The 18599-nt window shown below is 34.7% G+C and overlaps 3 protein-coding genes and 1 pseudogene across 4 annotated transcripts; 2 read left to right on the top strand and 2 right to left on the bottom strand.

The window, feature by feature from the left end:
* Positions 1 to 906: 906 nt before the first annotated feature.
* Positions 907 to 4678, bottom strand: LOC101262011 (2-alkenal reductase (NADP(+)-dependent)). The gene is made up of 5 exons (XM_004239652.5): positions 4225 to 4678; positions 2515 to 2692; positions 1941 to 2107; positions 1763 to 1845; positions 907 to 1496 (listed from the first exon to the last, which is right to left on the bottom strand). The coding sequence occupies exons 1-5, from the start codon at positions 4489 to 4491 to the stop codon at positions 1118 to 1120; spliced, it is 1074 nt and encodes a 357-aa protein (XP_004239700.1). The 5' UTR covers positions 4492 to 4678; the 3' UTR covers positions 907 to 1117.
* A 1378-nt stretch (positions 4679 to 6056) lies between these two features.
* On the top strand, positions 6057 to 8208 carry LOC101261711 (L-ascorbate oxidase homolog; annotated as a pseudogene). Its single transcript, XR_011221475.1, has 3 exons — positions 6057 to 7069; positions 7185 to 7647; positions 7730 to 8208. The product of XR_011221475.1 is annotated as an L-ascorbate oxidase homolog (transcript).
* A 690-nt stretch (positions 8209 to 8898) lies between these two features.
* On the bottom strand, positions 8899 to 14342 carry LOC101261413 (probable methylenetetrahydrofolate reductase (NADH)). The gene is made up of 11 exons (XM_004239651.5): positions 13801 to 14342; positions 12822 to 12882; positions 12650 to 12732; positions 12339 to 12512; positions 11350 to 11523; positions 11140 to 11240; positions 10947 to 11058; positions 10507 to 10587; positions 10250 to 10427; positions 9558 to 9892; positions 8899 to 9205 (listed from the first exon to the last, which is right to left on the bottom strand). Exons 1-11 carry the CDS (start codon positions 14200 to 14202, stop codon positions 9116 to 9118), a joined length of 1791 nt encoding a protein of 596 aa, XP_004239699.1. The 5' UTR covers positions 14203 to 14342; the 3' UTR covers positions 8899 to 9115.
* A 1256-nt stretch (positions 14343 to 15598) lies between these two features.
* LOC101261120 (inositol diphosphatase DSP3-like) lies at positions 15599 to 18371 on the top strand. Its single transcript, XM_019213882.3, has 5 exons — positions 15599 to 16129; positions 16809 to 16902; positions 17345 to 17399; positions 17605 to 17648; positions 17929 to 18371. Exons 1-5 carry the CDS (start codon positions 15984 to 15986, stop codon positions 18181 to 18183), a joined length of 594 nt encoding a protein of 197 aa, XP_019069427.1. The 5' UTR covers positions 15599 to 15983; the 3' UTR covers positions 18184 to 18371.
* The last annotated feature ends 228 nt before the right edge of the window (positions 18372 to 18599 follow it).

The following is an 18599-nucleotide window of genomic DNA, read 5'->3' on the forward strand; positions in this document are numbered from 1 at the left end:
AAAAAATATTAATTGAAATTTAAATTTTGCTAATTATATGTGTATTAAAATTATTTATATAGCTATAAATGATAAAATATTTTTCAAATATGGTAATAATTTATTTCTTTTCCTGTTATATCTTCAATTTATTAATATTGAATTAATGTCTTCGAAAAATATAGCAAAGAAATATATTTGGTATCATATCAATTAATAGGGGTAAAATCGTAAAGTCTTTATATAAGTCAAAATTTGACTAGTTATATTTAGACAAGTTCCCCTTTAAATTTTACGTTTAAACTATCACTAATTATTTATAAAAATTACCGTTATAATCAATGAGTCATCTGCTACATCAATCAAATTTTATAGACAAATTAAATTGTCACGCACCTTTAAGGGATGGTATTCCAACACTTCTTTTAGTTTACGTTAAGAATGGAAACATCTCATAGTGCAGATATAAAACTCATAATAATAATAATAATAATAATATTTTGGATAAATTTTTTTTATCATTATCACAATATTTATGTCTATGAAGTAGCTACTGAGGCGAAACCATAATTTAGAAAAAATAAAAATTATGTTCTAAACTTGTCAACAAGACATTTTCTTGTTTAATTATTGATGCATAACATATTAAATGATTTTCATAATATAAAGTCTTAGCAATAGTTATACATTTATTAAATACAATCAAACATATATTATATTTTGTCTAACTATTTTAATTTAATCGACTGGGTAATTTATTATTTAAGCTAAATCTCTAAAAGAAAAAATAATAATTAGATTCGTCTAAACTCATATCTACTATAATCACTCCACCACAGAGTAGCTGGTTTACATTAAATTTTTATAAATTGAGGGGTTGCTTGGTTTAGTAATAAGTTACGCAAAAATTAGCAATGCAGTGCTTAATAATACGAAAAATATAATGCATGAATTTGATAATATTAACTATCTAACAACAGAACATTGTCTCATCATGAGTTTACAACTTGGTCTACATATGCCTTGTTCCTGATGCAAAAATGATCTTCTTTTGCTAACAGGGAAGGTCATGATAAGCTCGGAGGTAGAAGTAAGATCTGTGTCTCGAGAAAAAAAACTCGAGGGGTCTGGACTAAGATCAATGGTGAGCGACACGGATGACCTGTTTACCCATGTTCCGTCCAGAAAACAGTCCAACAAAGGCGGAAGGACCACTCTCGAGGCCTTCGTTCATGTCTTCTAAGTATGTAATCTTTCCCTGCTTGTACAAGCTACTAACGTCTTTAAGAAAGCGCGGAAATAGATGTAGATAATCGCTCTGAAGAAAGCCCTGCATCTTAACGCGCTTAGTGATGAGCTGAAACAAGTTGTGTATACCTTGTGGATTAGAAAGGCTTTGCTGAGAAACCATCCCGCATATGGCAATCCGACCATGGATCCTCATGTTGAGCAATGCTGCGCCTAGAATGGACCCGCCCACGTTGTCAAAGTAAATGTCGATCCCCTCGGGGAAATGTCTATCAAGAAAAGTGAAAATGAGAGTCAGAAGTTTCGATGTTGCTATGAAAGTGAACTATATTCATCTTTATCGTGCTCTAAGTAGAGGTAGAGGCAAATCCAGGATCTAGAGTCAGTGAGTTTAGAACGAATGTGATCTTACTATGTTTTGCTCTCATAACAATGAATCCATTTGAACTCACAAAATCGATCCTAAATCCACCTCGAGCTCTAAATTAACCTACATACCAATCGTTAGTGACGTTTGTTTAGACATTTTCCTCACCTTTTGAGAGCTTTATCGATATCTGCTTCTTCCTTATAGTTGAATGCTCCATCAAATCCAAGCTTACTCTTAAGTATGTCAACCTAATAATATGTGGTTGAATGTGCAGTCAGTTATAACATGAAATACAGCAAATACAGTTTCTAAAAGACGTTACAATCTGCGGAAACAGACTAACCTTTTGTTTTGTCCCAGCACATCCTACAACGTAGCATCCATGTAACTTCGCGAGTTGGCCAACGAGCTGGCCAACTGCTCCCGAGGCAGCAGAAACGAAAACATAATCCCCTTTTTTCGGTGTGCAAACCTCGTAAAATCCAGCATAAGCTGTAAAACCTGGCATGCCTGTATAAAGTCCACATTCATGAGACATCATAATATAACTAGAAAATTGTGTCTAACAATACGAGGAATAGGGAAGTCCCCGATCCTAATGATGCCTTTCTTTTTCGCCCGGATGGTTAGTTCAAGTGGTAAAGATCGAGGGACTTGTGATTTAGATCACAGGTTCGAGCCCTGCATCAGGTAAACTAAGCCTGATATTCAAATGGATAAGGGTAGAGGGACGGCCCATCATCCCCGAGTTTCAAGGTCTGCGGGTGATCCTAAGGATTGACCCATACGGGAATATGACACTAAAGATTCGAAAATAAGACTGCAAAAAGCTCAGAGAAGAGAAACAAAAACCATAAGAACGAATAATGCTACGGTGCTAATAAAAAGTTGAGACTTCAGGTCAAGATTAACCATACCAAGAAGACCGATATGATAGGATAGAGGCATATCATCCGCCTGAATTTTCCTCAGCTGCTCGGTATTGTATATTAAGCTGTATTCTTCCCAACCGGTGAAACCTGAGATTATATCACCTGGCTTGAAGTCTGGATTATCCGAGTCTAAAACTTTGGAGACGCCAAATCCTTCAATTACCTTTTCAAAACGTGTGTAGGATAAGTTTCATTCAACAAAACTTATGGCCAAGACTCAAAATAGGAAAAATCTCAACTACTAGTAAATGATCTTTGTACTAAATCAAAGTTCAACTATAAATGCAGCTATTTGAACTGGTTTTTTGGTGCTTGTTGTCAGGTGTATGAAAATATTGGCCACCGTGAATTCGACAGATCTTGTTTGTTACACATTGGAAGCAAATATTGCCTCCAAAAACAGTGGTTCTACTGTTGTGTAAAATGTAGTTTGCCACCATCAAATGTCTCCGTTAGACAATTGTACTGAACTTCGGACACACATAGCCATATAAGTCCACTATGTAGCTTACTTTTACAGAAACAACAAAACTATGATGACAACGGCAGTGTTCAAGAAAAAGAGACTTGTATTCCCACCAACAATTGTATCTGTTAATTAGATAAACAATAAACGTAATTGAACTTCGGACTGGCAACCAACTACGCATAACCACACTAAGCATCCAGTTTCTCTAAAAACAGAAAGCCGATGTTGTTCAGACTCTTCCAGAATGATGACACGGGTGAGTGTTGGATCTTCTAAAAGTAGTGCATTTCTTAGGAAACACAAAATGTTATTATTCATTACGCAAAACTTCTGGCCGAGACAAAACAGAGAAAATGTCAAATACGAGCATGTCATGATCTTTGTACTACATCAAAGTTCAATTACAAATGCAGCTGCTAGACCTGGACCTATGGTGTTTGTTTTCTGGTGTATGTACATATTGGCCGTGGAGAATTCGACAAATTTTGTTTGTTATGCACTAGCAGCAAACATCGCCTCCAAAAAGAGAGATAAACTGTAACCGTAATTGAACTTCAGACACTTCAGATGGGCAACCAACTATGCATAACTACAATAAATATCTCTCTATGAAAAAAGAAAACCTATGCTGTTCGGACTCTTTCAGAATGCAGATAGGCGAGTGTCCAATCCTCCAAATGTAGTGCATTTCTTAAGGATCCGTGCGACAACATTTTGGAGAATCCGAGCAACATAGCGAGAGGTAACACGGAAAACAAAGCAACCACATTTACTATACCAAGTAAAACAACACTCAACTCAAAAATAACTCAATAATGTCAGTATATATAAATTAAATCCTTATCACATTACTTAACTCTCCCCGAACAAAAGGAGGGAGGTAACACGGAAAACAAAGCAACCACATTTCTCAAACTTAAAATAACTTGACATTGTCAGTATATATAAGTTAAATTCCGATCACATTACTTAACTCTCACGGAACAAAAGGAGGGAGGTAACACGGAAAACAAAGCAACCACATTTCTCAAACTTAAAATAAGTCGACATTGTAGTATATATAAGTTAAATTCCGATCACATTACTTAACTCTCCCGGAACAAAAGGAGGGAGGTAACACGGAAAACGAAGCAACCACATTTATTACACCAACTAAAACTACACTCGAGTTAAAATAACTCGAATATGTCAGTATATATAAGTTAAATCCTTACGACATTACTTACCTCTCCCGGAACGAAAGGAGGGAGGTAAGACCCGGTGAAATCACGCATCCGTCCACGCATAAAAGGATCACAAGATAAGTATAAATTCTTCACCAATAATCCATTTGACCCTTTTGGAACTTTATCAAGATTCAATTTTTTTCCAATTTTCAACTCCATATCACTTTCTTTTGGAATTCCTTCAATATATCCTTTCAATATTATTTGTTTGTTCTCCACTGTTTTCCCTAGTAGCTGATCTACTGCTGCTTCCTCAACTTTCTCCATTTTTTTTCAAAATTTTTTTTTGCAAATATACTCAAGAACACTTTTTTTTGAAATCCCTTTTGTTGTGGTTCTAGATTGATCACAAAAATGGTGGGATTTTGGGAAATTGGGGGTTGAGTCAAGTGTGTAATTATAGCTGGTGTTAGGTGCTAACTACCCCATTCTTGATTTTTTTTTCTGTTGGGGTGGGGGTGGGGGTGGGGGTGGGGGAGTAGGGGGATTTGATGTTTTTAATTTTTTATCGAGTGTTTCATTTTTATATGAGAGTTCGATTGAATTTAAAATACTTTCTAATAATAAAGGGGATTTCATACTCCGTAGGATTCAAACTCAAGACCTGATAATTGTATTGAGATTCGGTTAAATCCAGATATGGAATCACACTAGATTTAGGTTCGCATTTGTAGGATTTGCATATGCAATTTTTTCTGTTGGATTATAATAAAAGGTTAGTAGGTAGTAGATTGTTATTTTGCTCATTCACGTGATTTTCTCTATTCTAGAATCTAGTTTAGTCAAGTACCAATGGTAGGACAACTAGATATTCAATATTTATGATGTTCGTGTAAGGTTCGAGGATTGATTACGCCCAAGGAATGATAATGTAGGCATCAAATGCAAACACAAGTAATTGATTTCACGGCTCTAACTCATTACTCCAAGGCTCTTTTTCAAAAAAAAAAAAAAAGTAATAGATAATTATTTTTTTACTAAGGGAAAAATCTTAAATATGTCATTGAACTTTATGTCGTTATCGTTAAAGAAATGACTCATTCATGCCATTCTTTTTTAACAGTGATTTTACAAAACTATTTTTGACACGTGACCAATTATAATTCGGTCATGTCATTTATTTTTTTAATAAAAAAAATAATTTTTATTCAGAATTTTTTTATTTAAAAAATTAATGACGTGGATGAACTATAATTGACCACGTGTCAAAAATGATTTTACAAAGCCATTGTTAAAAAATAATGGCATGAATGAACCTTATCTTTAACGGTAATAACATAAATAAGTTAAACTCTTAACTGATGACATAAATGAGCCTTTTCTAAAAGTTCGATAACATATTTGAGCCTTTTCCCTTTTATTAAAATATGAGATTCGTAAATTCAACGATAAGATATAGTACCTATTTTTTGATAAGTAATAATGCATTAGTGCACTCTTAGTATAAGAACATTTCTTTGTATTATCCGGATATACAAGTTAAATTCTTCAAAAATTACTTCTTTGTAGCCTAAACAATTATAGTTCTTTAAATCAACTTAATTTCTCTCTATATATATTATATTCGTCATCAATCCTAAATTAAAGGAAAGTAAAAATTCAATCTTTTGCATTACTTTTCTTGTACTTACATATTTTATTTCTAATCAAGAAAAAAATAATGACATTTAAAAATATATTTTTTTTAAAAAAAAAAAAAAGAATGGCATAGCACAAGAAGAGCAATTTTGTTTAAAAAAATAACCAAAGAGCAAACTATAATAACGGCCAAACCATAAAAAAAATAAATGGCTATATTTTCCTTTGTGAAATATATAAATTGTCAACTTGTTCTTATTTAGTTGTCCTTTCCTCTCATCAACATATAAAAAAAAAAATTAAAAAAAAATTGTGTTTTTTTATATGTTAGACTCAAAAAGAGGGAGAGAGAAAAAAAAATAGCAAAAGATGAATAAACCAATAGTAAGTTTTGTTCTTCTTTTGCTGTTTTCATGTAATTTGGTACATGGAGAAGATCCTTATATTAATTATGAATGGAAAGTTACTTATGGTACACTTTCACCACTTGGTGTACCACAACAAGTTATTTTAATTAATGGTGAATTCCCAGGACCTAAAATTAATTGTACATCAAACAACAACATTGTTGTAAATGTTGTGAATCAATTAGATGAACCATTTCTAATTACATGGAAAGGGATTCAACAAAGGAAGAATTCATGGCAAGATGGTACATTAGGGACAAATTGCCCTATCCCTCCTGGTAAAAACTTTACTTATCGTTTCCAGGTCAAGGATCAGATCGGTAGTTATTATTACCACCCTACAACCGCGCTACATAGGGCAGTTGGAGGGTATGGTCCTCTAACTATACATAGTCGCGCTTTGATCCCCGTCCCATTCAATCCCCCGGCTGATGACTTCACCGTTCTTGTAAGCGATTGGTATGCTAAAACGCATAAAACATTGAAAGGTCTTTTAGACACAGGACGCTCGCTGGGAAGACCGGATGGGATTGTTATAAATGGTAAAAGTGGTAAAGGGGATGGTAAAGACGCGCCCATGTTTACGTTGGTTAAAGGTAAGACGTATAGGTTTAGGTTTTGTAACGTCGGTATGAAGGATACGATCAACGTTCGATTTCAAGGACACACAATGAAACTTGTGGAGATGGAAGGATCTCACACTGTTCAAAATATGTATGAAATGTTGGATCTTCATTTGGGACAATGCTTATCTGTCTTGATCAATGCTGATCAAAACCCTAAGGACTATTACCTTGTTGCCACTTCACGTTTTACTAAGGAATCCCATTTCGCCACCGCCACACTCCGTTACGTCAACGGTAATTATCATCATCTATAAGTTTAAATTGTTTTGAGTAATGACACTTGGATGGTCTAGGACTTAGGTCACATGTGTTTGTCTGTTACTTATATTATTATATTATATCTGAACAGGTGTAGGTGGAGCCGCCCCTCTTGAAAAGAAAGAAGCACCAAAAGGATGGGAATGGTCATTGAACCAATTCAACTCGTTCCGATGGAACTTAACCGCGAGCTCAGCTAGACCTAATCCTCAAGGCAGTTACCACTACGGTCAAATCAACATCACCCGAACCATTAGGTTGGTGAGCACCGATGGCGTTGTGAACGGTAAACAGCGTTACGCGATCAACGGTGTGTCACACACGGATCCCGAGACACCGATTAAGTTGGCTCAATATTATGGTGTCGCGGACAAGGTGTTTAAATATGGGCTATGTAAGGATGAGTACATGCCACCAAATGGAAATGAAGTAATCACAATTGCACCTAATGTTGTGAATGTTACATACCGCAATTTTGTTGAAATTATATTTGAAAATCATGAGAAGAGTGTTCAATCTTGGCAATTAGATGGATTCAACTTCTTTGCCGTTGCGTAAGTACCTCGATCGATTTATTAAAATCCCTTACGTGTTTTTATTAAAATTCTAACTCTACCACCACCACTGATCGATCAGGATCGCACCGGGGAGATGAGACAAAACTACAACTTACTTGATGCTGTGAGTAGGAGTACAATCCAAGTGTACCCAAATTCATGGGCTGCAATTATGACAACATTTGACAATGCTGGGGTTTGGAATTTAAGGTCCAATGCACTTGAAAAACAATATTTGGGCCATCAACTATATTTAAGTGTTAATGCACCAAACACATCATTGAAAGATGAGTACAACATGCCTGATAATGAATTGTTGTGTGGAATCATCAATGGTTTGCCTCGTCCAAAACCTTACGCCATATAAGTACGAAACGATCGATCGAGTGAGCAAGCGATGTGTGATATTATGTAACGATGGTTTTATGAACCAGCATTTTTTGTTGTTGTGGTATGAATTGATTAAATTACTAGGATTTATTCTCAATTGTACATCAAAGAAAAATCAATGTATTTATGATTCTTTTTCATGTATCAAATGATTTATTTTCTGAATAATTTTGTAGAAAAAATTCTACCTCATGTATTATGCAATTTATATTTTTTCAATCCAATTAGTAATTTGTTTCTTTAAATGTTTATAATATATTGACACCATTTCAAAACAATAAATATGTATCAGTTTTTGAGATAAGAAGTAATAATTCGAAACTCGTTCGTTACAAGTTGCATAATTATTATAAATAGATCGATTACAGAAATTTTGTACAAGTTACTGGGTTTGGCTGGATAGTAATTTAGATTCACTCGTTTTTTTTCTTAGAAAACTATGTATCTCGTGTTGATTTGAGGTTTGAACATATGTCCTACGACTTCAAAAAAAAACTGTGGAAATTTAGTCTTCCCAAGTATGTAACATCTGAAGTTTTATATATTTATTTTGTTTAAAAACGACTAAATTTACAAAAAAAAAAATAAAAAATCAAAGACTTCGATTTCCTTAAATGGAAGTCTTGAAGTCAACTATTTGTGCACTTCCCTCAATTTCACATATACTATACTCATAGCTTATCGAATCAGTTATATTTGATATGTACTACACTCATAATTTAACGAATCAATAACTTTTCCTTTCGTTACGACTATCATGTACTATACTCGTAGCTTATCGTGTCACTAATCACAGCTCTCTTACTTCATACCTCTGACATAAATCTAAATTAGTCAAAACCAATCAAATATCGAATATCGAGTGAAAAATTCAAAATATATATATATTTTATGTATAGAGAGATAAATGAAAATTGTATACAAATGCTCATGAATTTGCCAAAGCTTAAAAGAGCCAAGGTGTAGTCTAAAAAGAATGAAGAGAACAAATACAAAACTGAATTAATAAAAAGCAACAATAAATCATAAATTTTCTACTCAAATCCAAAGAAGAAACTTCATTGTGTGTAAAGAACTAATTCCAGATATCCTTGAAGATGGCAAACAAATCTCCATTGATGTAATCGTTATCGACAAGGCTGACCAAGAAGTAACTGTTTTGAACCTGTAAAACGAAATGAAAACACCGTCTTACTAGTAGTTTTACGAGCAAAAAACAGGTGTAATTTCACGGATGGTCATCGTAGAACTAGCTTTTGTAAAGAGAAAATAACTCAACTATATGCTATATATTACAGAAAATTAACAAACATTGGGAAATGCTGAGTCTAGTATTGATATATAGAGCACAGTTGAGTTATTTTTCCGTTATTAGTTTCATCAATTTGAGAGAATAAACTGGAAACGTGGATGATCATACGAAATTAACTCAGAAAATGTACCAACACAACTAAGATGAATGGAAGGGACAGAATTTCTTTTTATCAAGACAGAGGAAGGTGTGTGAATGAATGTACCTGTTCGAGCAATGTTCTAGATGGATCGTTCTCGGGGTATAATTGAGCCCAACCTCTTGACCAGATTTCAAATGCCTCGTCTTTCCATACCATGAAGCTGGCAGGATCAACGACGGTTGGCTGTACAATCTCCTTAGATGGGAAGACGCCCCATGTCACTGCATTGACATCGATTTGGTTGAAGTTGGACATCCAGTTTCCTTTCTTGTTCACAGCCATGTAGGTAAGGAAGGGGTAAGCCGTGCATTTTTCGATAACAGCATTTAACTTCTCACGCGAGCAAAAGAACTCTAAGTATGCCTTTTGATAAACATATCCACCAGGACCACCCCATCCTGCAAAAGAAGGCAAAAGACGTTATTTGAAATTAAAAGAAAGCATTATAGATAAACTGACGGTCTAGCTTGGCATCAGCTGACAAGTAAGCACTCCAACTTTGAGAGTGTCCATCTAGACACCTCAACGTGGTCTCAACCGGCAACTAAACACTCAAACTCGTCTCGGTTGTGTCTTGTGGACACACCCGATGCTGATGTGGGACATAATTTTGAAGGTGTCTAGATCATTTTGAAAGTCGGAGTGTTTAATTGCTAACTGAGATCAAGTTTGAGTGTTTGTTTATGTATTATGCCTTACAAGAAACAAATTAATCGTCCTTGTGTACAGATGAGAAGTTTAAGCATCTAACTTACCAACTAAAGGAGCATCGGACTTTGCACCATTAACTGATGGTTGGCTGTTAATAGTCAGGAAACCTTTCGAGTTTATATTACCCAAGTGATCATCGATGATCTTTGTCTCTGCCTGAAGCCCGTCTAACTCAGACCAAGGACAACTTCTCAGCTTCCCGAGACAGTAGTACATAAATCTCTAACGATATGAAAATTCTGTTAGGACTTGGAAATAAGTCAAGTTTCGACAATAAGTGCAGTGTAACTCTAAACAATACCTCATAGATGTCTTCCACACTATTGAGAGCAATAGCCCATTCCTCTTGAAGTTTCTTATCACGTGAGCGTGCCCGCATGAACTGTTGGAGAGTGACAACAAGACCGATCAGCCCGAGAAACAGACAGTTCATGGGACTTCAGTCAGATAGTTATATTACTTTGACCTTGTTTGCCTATTTAACCATCAACCGAGGTTAAAGCTCCACAACTAAAGCAGGATGAATAAAATCCTTTCTCGTCTACACCAAAAGAATCTTTCTCCTTATTATAGCAAATATGATTCAAAACGAAAAAAGAAAAGAAAAGAGGGGCTTAACAATGCTCTACGAGTGGATGGTTTCCTATACTATACCTTATAAATTCTGCACTTTTAGGAAATCATTCAACTAGTTAAGACCCTTAAACACAGAAAAATATGATCTCAATCATCGGCAATCACCTGATAATCACTAAGTGCTCCATATGACGGATTTTTAGCATTGCCCCATCGGCCATGTGGAAACTCGTCCCAACCAATGGTTCTTGAGATGTAGCTCTTTGGACGGTTGGCCCTACCATCATTGCAAATGGAAGATCAGCTTCTAACTACAATAAGGAGAATTATTTTGACATAGATTTGTATCTCCACATACCAGAATATCGGACGGACATCTTCTTTGATACGAAAAACATTTGTAGGACGTCTCCAAGGTAACAGCCTTGAAATTTTGGACTCTTCAATCAATCCAAGATTCTGCATTTTCCAAACAACTCACATTTTAAGCAACATTCATTCTATTTATGAAATAATATCACTATTTCAACATATTTTAAAGCAGAGATTACAAGGTAAGAAGATTAACCATCAAAATGGCCAATGCTGATTTCTCCATGTTTAATGTATAAAGATGCAATGTCTTAATGCCACTGGCCATAATCTTCTTGCACATTTCAGTTCCAAGGTGAATTCCATATGCTTTGACAGCCTCTTCGTTATCCTTAATAGGTTCCAAGGCAGCTGTAATCTCTGCCGGGATCTATAATGTCATTAAGAAAGGGGGAAAATGAGTATCTGGAATGCAGGAGACGGAGCAGCTAAACATCCAAGTCAATCAACGTGTCGTATTCAAAGTTATCTTTTTTACTAAACATAAATTACAATAACGGCTCACAAAAGCGTCACCAAATATATATATAAAGAATAAAACGGATACCAACTGAACATATGAATTTGGTTGACATAAGAAACAACAAGAAGAAAAACACTGGATTAAAGCTTCCAGTTAGCATGTCTATGCAACACTTGGATAAATCATCTTCACCACCATGCTGTGGTACAAATTAAGTCGTTCATGCTTTGAGGTGGAAATGTGGAACAAAGTATAAAGTTGTAAACAAGAACTGTGCCAAGTCGTGAGGGGTGGTTAAGAAGGTTCACTGACGAGGCTTAAGTAAAGTAACAGATAGACATTCCAATAATGCAGAATATTGTGGTTAATTGAGGAAGACGAGCAAAGGGAGTCTTATTCAAGGAATTCATTCGACGAAAACAAACAATTAGTCAGGATTAGTAGATGAGAATAGCTTGAAGATCTCTTCTTTTTTCTGGTTCATCGTGGCCCCGTGACCGGCCCACAAAACTTCTTAAACATTAAAGGCTTCATAACATTACACAAGATTAAGCACCAAGACTCCGAGAGGATAGTGCCAAAAAAATATTTTGTAAAAATGATATTTCCGAGTTGTTGGATTTGTCATGCATCACAGTGTGCAGAAGGCAACATTTGAGCTGACATGCAGACACTTAATTTGAGACTGAAGATGGTTTGTACTCTAAAAAATAAAGGAATACCCTAGTTTTGCAAAATCCAGTCATGCGCAAGAAGCCCTTATAATTGTTGATGGGCATGATTCCTGGAACAATGGGACAAGTAATCCCAATTTGACGACAATCACTGACGAACTTGAGGAAATTATCAGTATCATAGAAGAGTTGAGTTACAACGAGATCAGCTCCAGCATCAACCTGAAGAACACAAATTCCGCACAAGTGTCAGAAACTTACGAACAAAACAAGACCACTTAACTTCCCTTCTTCATGGCAGATTAATGTAAAATACATTATGTTCACCCAAAGATGAACATAATGCTGGGAATAACGACCTTCTGTTTGAGATAGGCAAGTTCGTTTTCATATGTCTCTAGTGTAGCTAGCCCATTCGCAGGTATAACATCAGGATGAGCCTCTGAGAAGCAACAACATATTCAATATCAGCACAGAAACAGAAGAAGTAATGAAATACACCAACAAAATCCCAAGAGATTGGAAACTAACCTGGGTAACCCGCAACAGTGATCCCAAAGTAATCCCCATACTTGGCCCGCATGTGCTTTACCTGCAAAGGATAACAAAGGCAATCGAATCATAACACAAATGTTATAGCAGTAGGCGAAGAATTACTGTTTGAGATAATCAATCAGATCTCAGATTAAAGACAATAAATAATGAACCTAAGTTGCATTCAAGAATTAAATTCAATGAGTTCGGAGTGGACGTCGCCATCACATATATAATGTTCGATTTCTTTTTCCATATGTATACATGTTTCAAGATAAAAGTTATGTGTTCAGTTGGAACTGCTATGAACATTTGCAGATGCAGCATATTATCAACAACGGTTCCAGCTGAACACCTAAGCCCGACATTCTTTTTCCTTTTACAACCGTGGTGTTTGGTCCAAGCTTGCGCATGTCTCAACTAATTCCACGGGGTGCTGCCACCTCCCACCAACAACAAGTACCAAATAACTCTACACCAAGACTACAACATATGCGAAGAAATTAAATAGTGTTTTTTGTCTCTGCTGGAATTTGAACCTAAGATTCCACCTCGACACTTTCAACACAAAAATATAGATATATATGTACAAAGTACTTGGAAATTCAACAAAGCAACATTTCAAAATCTGTAATGCATTCAGCAATCAAACATGCTGCACCTAAGACCCCATGGTTCCCACCTCGACATTTTCAACACGGAACTACATATATACATGTACAAACTACTTCAAAACTCAACAAAGATCAAATTTTGAACCCAACATTTCAAAATGGTGTAATGTATTCAGCAATCAAAACACGTCGAACCTAAGACCTCATGGTTCCCACCTCGACGTTTTCAATACATGTACAAACTACTTAAAAAAGATACAAACTTTGAACTCAAACATTTCAAAATATGTAATGCATTCATCAATCAACCCATTCTAAACACATAAAAATCAAATCTTTGAATCAAAATTAGTAATTTTTACCAGATCTAAAGCACAAGCAAAACCACCTTCAACTTGAACAAACTTATCTTGTCCATGAGGAGGATCTCCACGAAGAGCAAGAACATTTTGAATCCCATTAGACTTAATAGTTTCAAGAGCATGATCAATTTTCTCAACAGGCATATTAGTACAAGTCAAATGCATCATAGTCTCAACACAAACCATATTCTGCATCCTATTTGAAATTTCAAGAGTCAGATCTGCTGTTGAACCACCAGCACCCCATGTAATATCACAAAAAGATGGGTTATGTGACACCATTCTTTCCATTCTTTCAAACAAATTATCAACCCCATCTTCAGTTTTTGGTGGAAAAAACTCAAAAGAGAAAACTACTCTGTCATCTTTCACAGATTCTTGAATTTTCTCAATAACCTTCATTTTTTTTTTAACAATGTAGGATCAAGTTGGGGATGTTTAGGAAAAAGGGTTAGTGAAGAATCTTGAAAATGGTTAGAGGAAAAGTAAAAATAGGTAGAAAATTGAAGGAGTTTGTGGCCTTGCCATGTAGTCTCTCAACAACCTTCTTTCTTCTTTTTCTTTTTTGTAGGGTCACAAAGTTTTGTGATTTTTTTTTATATAATTATTTGGTATTCGAAATTTATTTAGATGTATTTATTAGTTCTTTTGTTACTTGTGCTTGAAATTATAATTTTTTAAATCAAGGATGGTGGAATTATTTTGGAAGCCACTTCTAATTTTATAATCAAAAGTATCTATCTTTTCTGTTATAACGGTTATGTCTAGGTCAGTTTATATTATGTTGTTTGGACGTTTTAAAAACGTTATTAAATACTATGTGGTTAAATTTTAAAAAATTTATAAAATTAGTGCATGTTTAGAGAATTTGACATTGATGTGTGATGTCTTTTTCATAAAGCTCGAACAAAGTAGATTTATGAACAGTCGGCTATTTTACTAAATATGTCACTTTCCACTAGTATAGATACTGGATCGCTCTAGTACAAAGACTTATCAAGTAACCAGAAATCAATACACTTTTCTGTAAACTAATTATGATTTACGAGTTATCTAAACATATTATCGCACTCGTGTTGAATAAAAATTTTTTATTATTTTTAAAGGATCTTACATGCACCCAATGTATCTGAGTAGAGCTTAAAGTTCCTTCACTCATAAGACTTGTGGTAATTGTTCTGGTTGACACCTCTAATTTTAAAATTAAAGTATTTTTTATTTTCTTAAACAATGATATTTTAATAGTTTCACATAAAATCTATCATCAATGTAATACATAAACCAGTTAATGTCACTTTCCCACATGACAATATCATACGAGTTCATTATCCACTGAGTTTTGAATCATATCACACTAATCCTCGAAAATTTCTCAGCTATCAACAAATAATATTTCTAAATAAATTGAGAAAGGTTGAATTAGACCTTTTTATTAGTGCAGTCTATTTTGTTGGTTACAATTGATTGATATTCCCCGCAAGTCCAAGACATAAAATGGAAAGGTGGTCCAATTAAATCTTTAATATATTATCTTGACCATGTGGATGGTAGCTAGAAGATCGAGCTTTGTGAATAGAAATTTTTTGATATATATTATCTTGACTATGTGAACGATAGCTGGCTACGAAATCGAGCTCTGTAAATTGAAACTTCTTAATAAAATATATTTTTTTAATAGATTTTATGCAATTTAATATTAAATTATTGTGACCCCTCAATATTTTTTTTCTTGGACATGATAATTTCTAATAAAAATAAACATTATTAAATTAATTTGAAAGGTCAAAAACAATTGGATAATGAAAGAAGACACAACATATGAATAATTGTCTATATAAACTTTTAAAAATCCTCAATAATCCCAAAAAATGAACTTTTTGTAGTTGAACTATTAGAAGAATTTTGATCCAAAAATCCCCATATAACAACTTAAACCTTTTTCTTGATTTTGAATTTTTTTTTTTCAGTTACGATTCATATAGCAGATTCTAACCTTTTATGAATTGAGTCGCCACTTCAATTTTCTTAGAATTGAGGTACGACTCCAACTTTCTTCGAATTCATATAGCAGATTCTAACCTTTTTTTAATTGAGTCGCCACTTCAATTTTCTTAGAATTGAGGCGCGACTCCAACTTTCTTGGAATTGAGACGTAATTGTTAAATTTTATTTTTTTTTGACAAATGGATATTATTTTGCAAGAAGATGATGGTATTTTAGTGCCACCTATTAATTTCTCAGCAGTGGAAGATAACTGCATTTATAGATCTGGTTTCCCTCAGTCCTCCAATTTCTCATTTTTGCAATCACTCAATTTGAGCTCTATCATGTTAGTCTCTTTCTCTCTTTTTTTTATTGATAGTGAAGTCCTAGTATTTCTTCTGTTGTTTCTTGTCTCACGATTTCTGTTATTATCTATTGTTTCTGGTAGGTATTTCAATTATCGCGCTATTTTATTATAGTTATTGTTCTTTTTTTAGAATGATTTGTCATGCTTTTTATGGTATTTTGTCATGATTACTTCACTTCTGTTATATCTTTTTCGACCTGCTTTGATATGCTTTTACTTGAGTTAGATGTCTTTTGGAAATGAACATTCAACCTCCCAAGGTCTGCGTACACACTACTCTCTCCATACCTTAGTCGTGGAACTAAATTGACCTAGGCCAACTTTGTGTATCACGTTCGAGGGGTGACCTAGTGGTTGATGAAGTTGGTTGAGAAAACCGTAATGTCTCGGGTTTTAATTCCAAGCATAGTCAAAAATATTAGGTTATTTTCTTTCCATCTATCCGAGACTTTGGTTGATAGAGTTAACTGTATTAAATTCTACTAGTAGCGTAAGTGCATATAAGTTCAATTTTTCATTCATCTTTTCAAGATTTTATGAATTTTTTGTTCTTATCATTCTTCCTTAGACATTGCTAACGCGGAATGTTTTGTGCATTGAACTGCCTTTTTTTGTTATTGTTATGTTGAGGATTGATATTTTGGCTTGTTGTTTACAGATGTTTGTGTCCAGAGCCTTATCCTGAAGAGAATTTGGAGTTTCTTCAATTTAACAAAGTAAAGCTTTTCCAATTTGGAATGGATGGAACCAAGGTAGTTCATTTATATTTCTTCTATAATTTATTCCTTTTATCGGAGAGGAGGAGGGTTGCGATAGGTTAGCGATTATAGTAAAAAACTAATGTAATTTATAAGTATCCTAAAGGGATACGAATTCATATAACCGACTCCAACTATCTGAGGATTGAGTAGTAGTTGATTTATAGATATTGTGTGTATTTGTTTCATTGATGCGACTTTTGGTTTTATAACGAGTTTAAGTTCTATGCATTGACGAGTGTGTCAAAAGTTGGTCAAAATGATAAATGACCTGTTATCACAGAGTAATATTCATTGATAACGTAAAAAGATCTTTATGGTGTCACTGTATATAACTTAAAATTCTCATGTAACATGATCAAATGGAAGAAATATTAGTTAATTTTCATCTTAAGAAATATTCAGATTTATGAAAATTGAAGTTTTTTCTGTTTAGGAGCCATCGACTATGTCGAGGAGTGCTATAACAGAGGCTTTGAAAGTGTTAACAGGTATACTACCATGTTTTTAGGCTCCTATTTCTAGTCTATGTTGCTCGGACTCTCCAGAAAATGGTGTCAGCTATGTGTCGGATCCCTCCAAAAGTAGTGCTTTTTGAGGATCCAACATGGGTGAGGTGACATTTTTTAAGAGTCCGAGCAACAGAGCTAGGTTCTAATACATGAATGTTAACTTTCTTTCTGTATTTGTCTCCAGATGTTAGAAACCATCCAGTTCTTATCCACTGCAAGCGCGGAAAGGTACATTGATTTCGTTATTTTTAGTTCAAGCACCTATCAGATGTGCACTTTTCTACAGTAATTAACCTACTATAACCGATTAAATTACACCGATTGTGTAGATATTTGTTACATTGTTGGTGTATATAAGTAAAATTTGCTTCTTGATGTCAGAGTTGGACGTTTAAGCTTGACTCTTATCTGATTTGTTTTCTTAACTTCTGTTTGATCTTGGCATTGCTGCTTCGATTCTCATTTCTCGTGCTGATTGTAATGACGCATACTATATTTGCTCCTGCAGCATCGAACAGGTCGCATTGTTGGTTGCTTAAGGAAATGGCAGAATTGGTGTTTGTCTTCAGTGATGGACGAGTACAAGCATTTTGCTGGCGCAAAATGGAGGGAAACAGATGTGAGATTTCTCGAGACTTATGATGTTTCGTGCATAGGGCATTGCCTCGAGAGCATTATCTACACGAATTATGGTTCAACGAAAAGATGCTTGCTATGTATAGAAGAAATTCTGCAGAAACCTCTGATGACTTCTGTTCTATAAAGGCACTATATCCATCCTTATTGTATTTTGAAGGAATCGGATATTCTTTTGTTCGTTCAGTTGTAGAAATCCGTTACTAAGTGAAAAGTTATGTCTGGTTCTTAGTAACAATCCGCGACCTCTCCTCTTTTACTTCACCAATTGTTCCTAATGGAAGGAAATCAATTCAGAGATAACGTTGATTATTCGGGTCTGTTTGCTGTTTCTTTTAGCATGGTGATGTCTAATCCAGCTTTAGTGCACCTCGACTAATTCACTGGGCATATGCTTCCACGCACCTGCACGTGTATCGGGTAACTTTACCACTCATTATGCGCATTGAATCACCTAGTGTCTCTTCTACCGGGATTCAGGTCTTGTTTCCGAGATTACTACTCCAACTTTTTGATCGCTAGGCCACTCCCTCGAGAGCTAAG

Source organism: Solanum lycopersicum, chromosome 5 (assembly GCF_036512215.1).
Source record: "Solanum lycopersicum chromosome 5, SLM_r2.1".
Lineage (NCBI taxonomy): Eukaryota > Viridiplantae > Streptophyta > Magnoliopsida > Solanales > Solanaceae > Solanum > Solanum lycopersicum.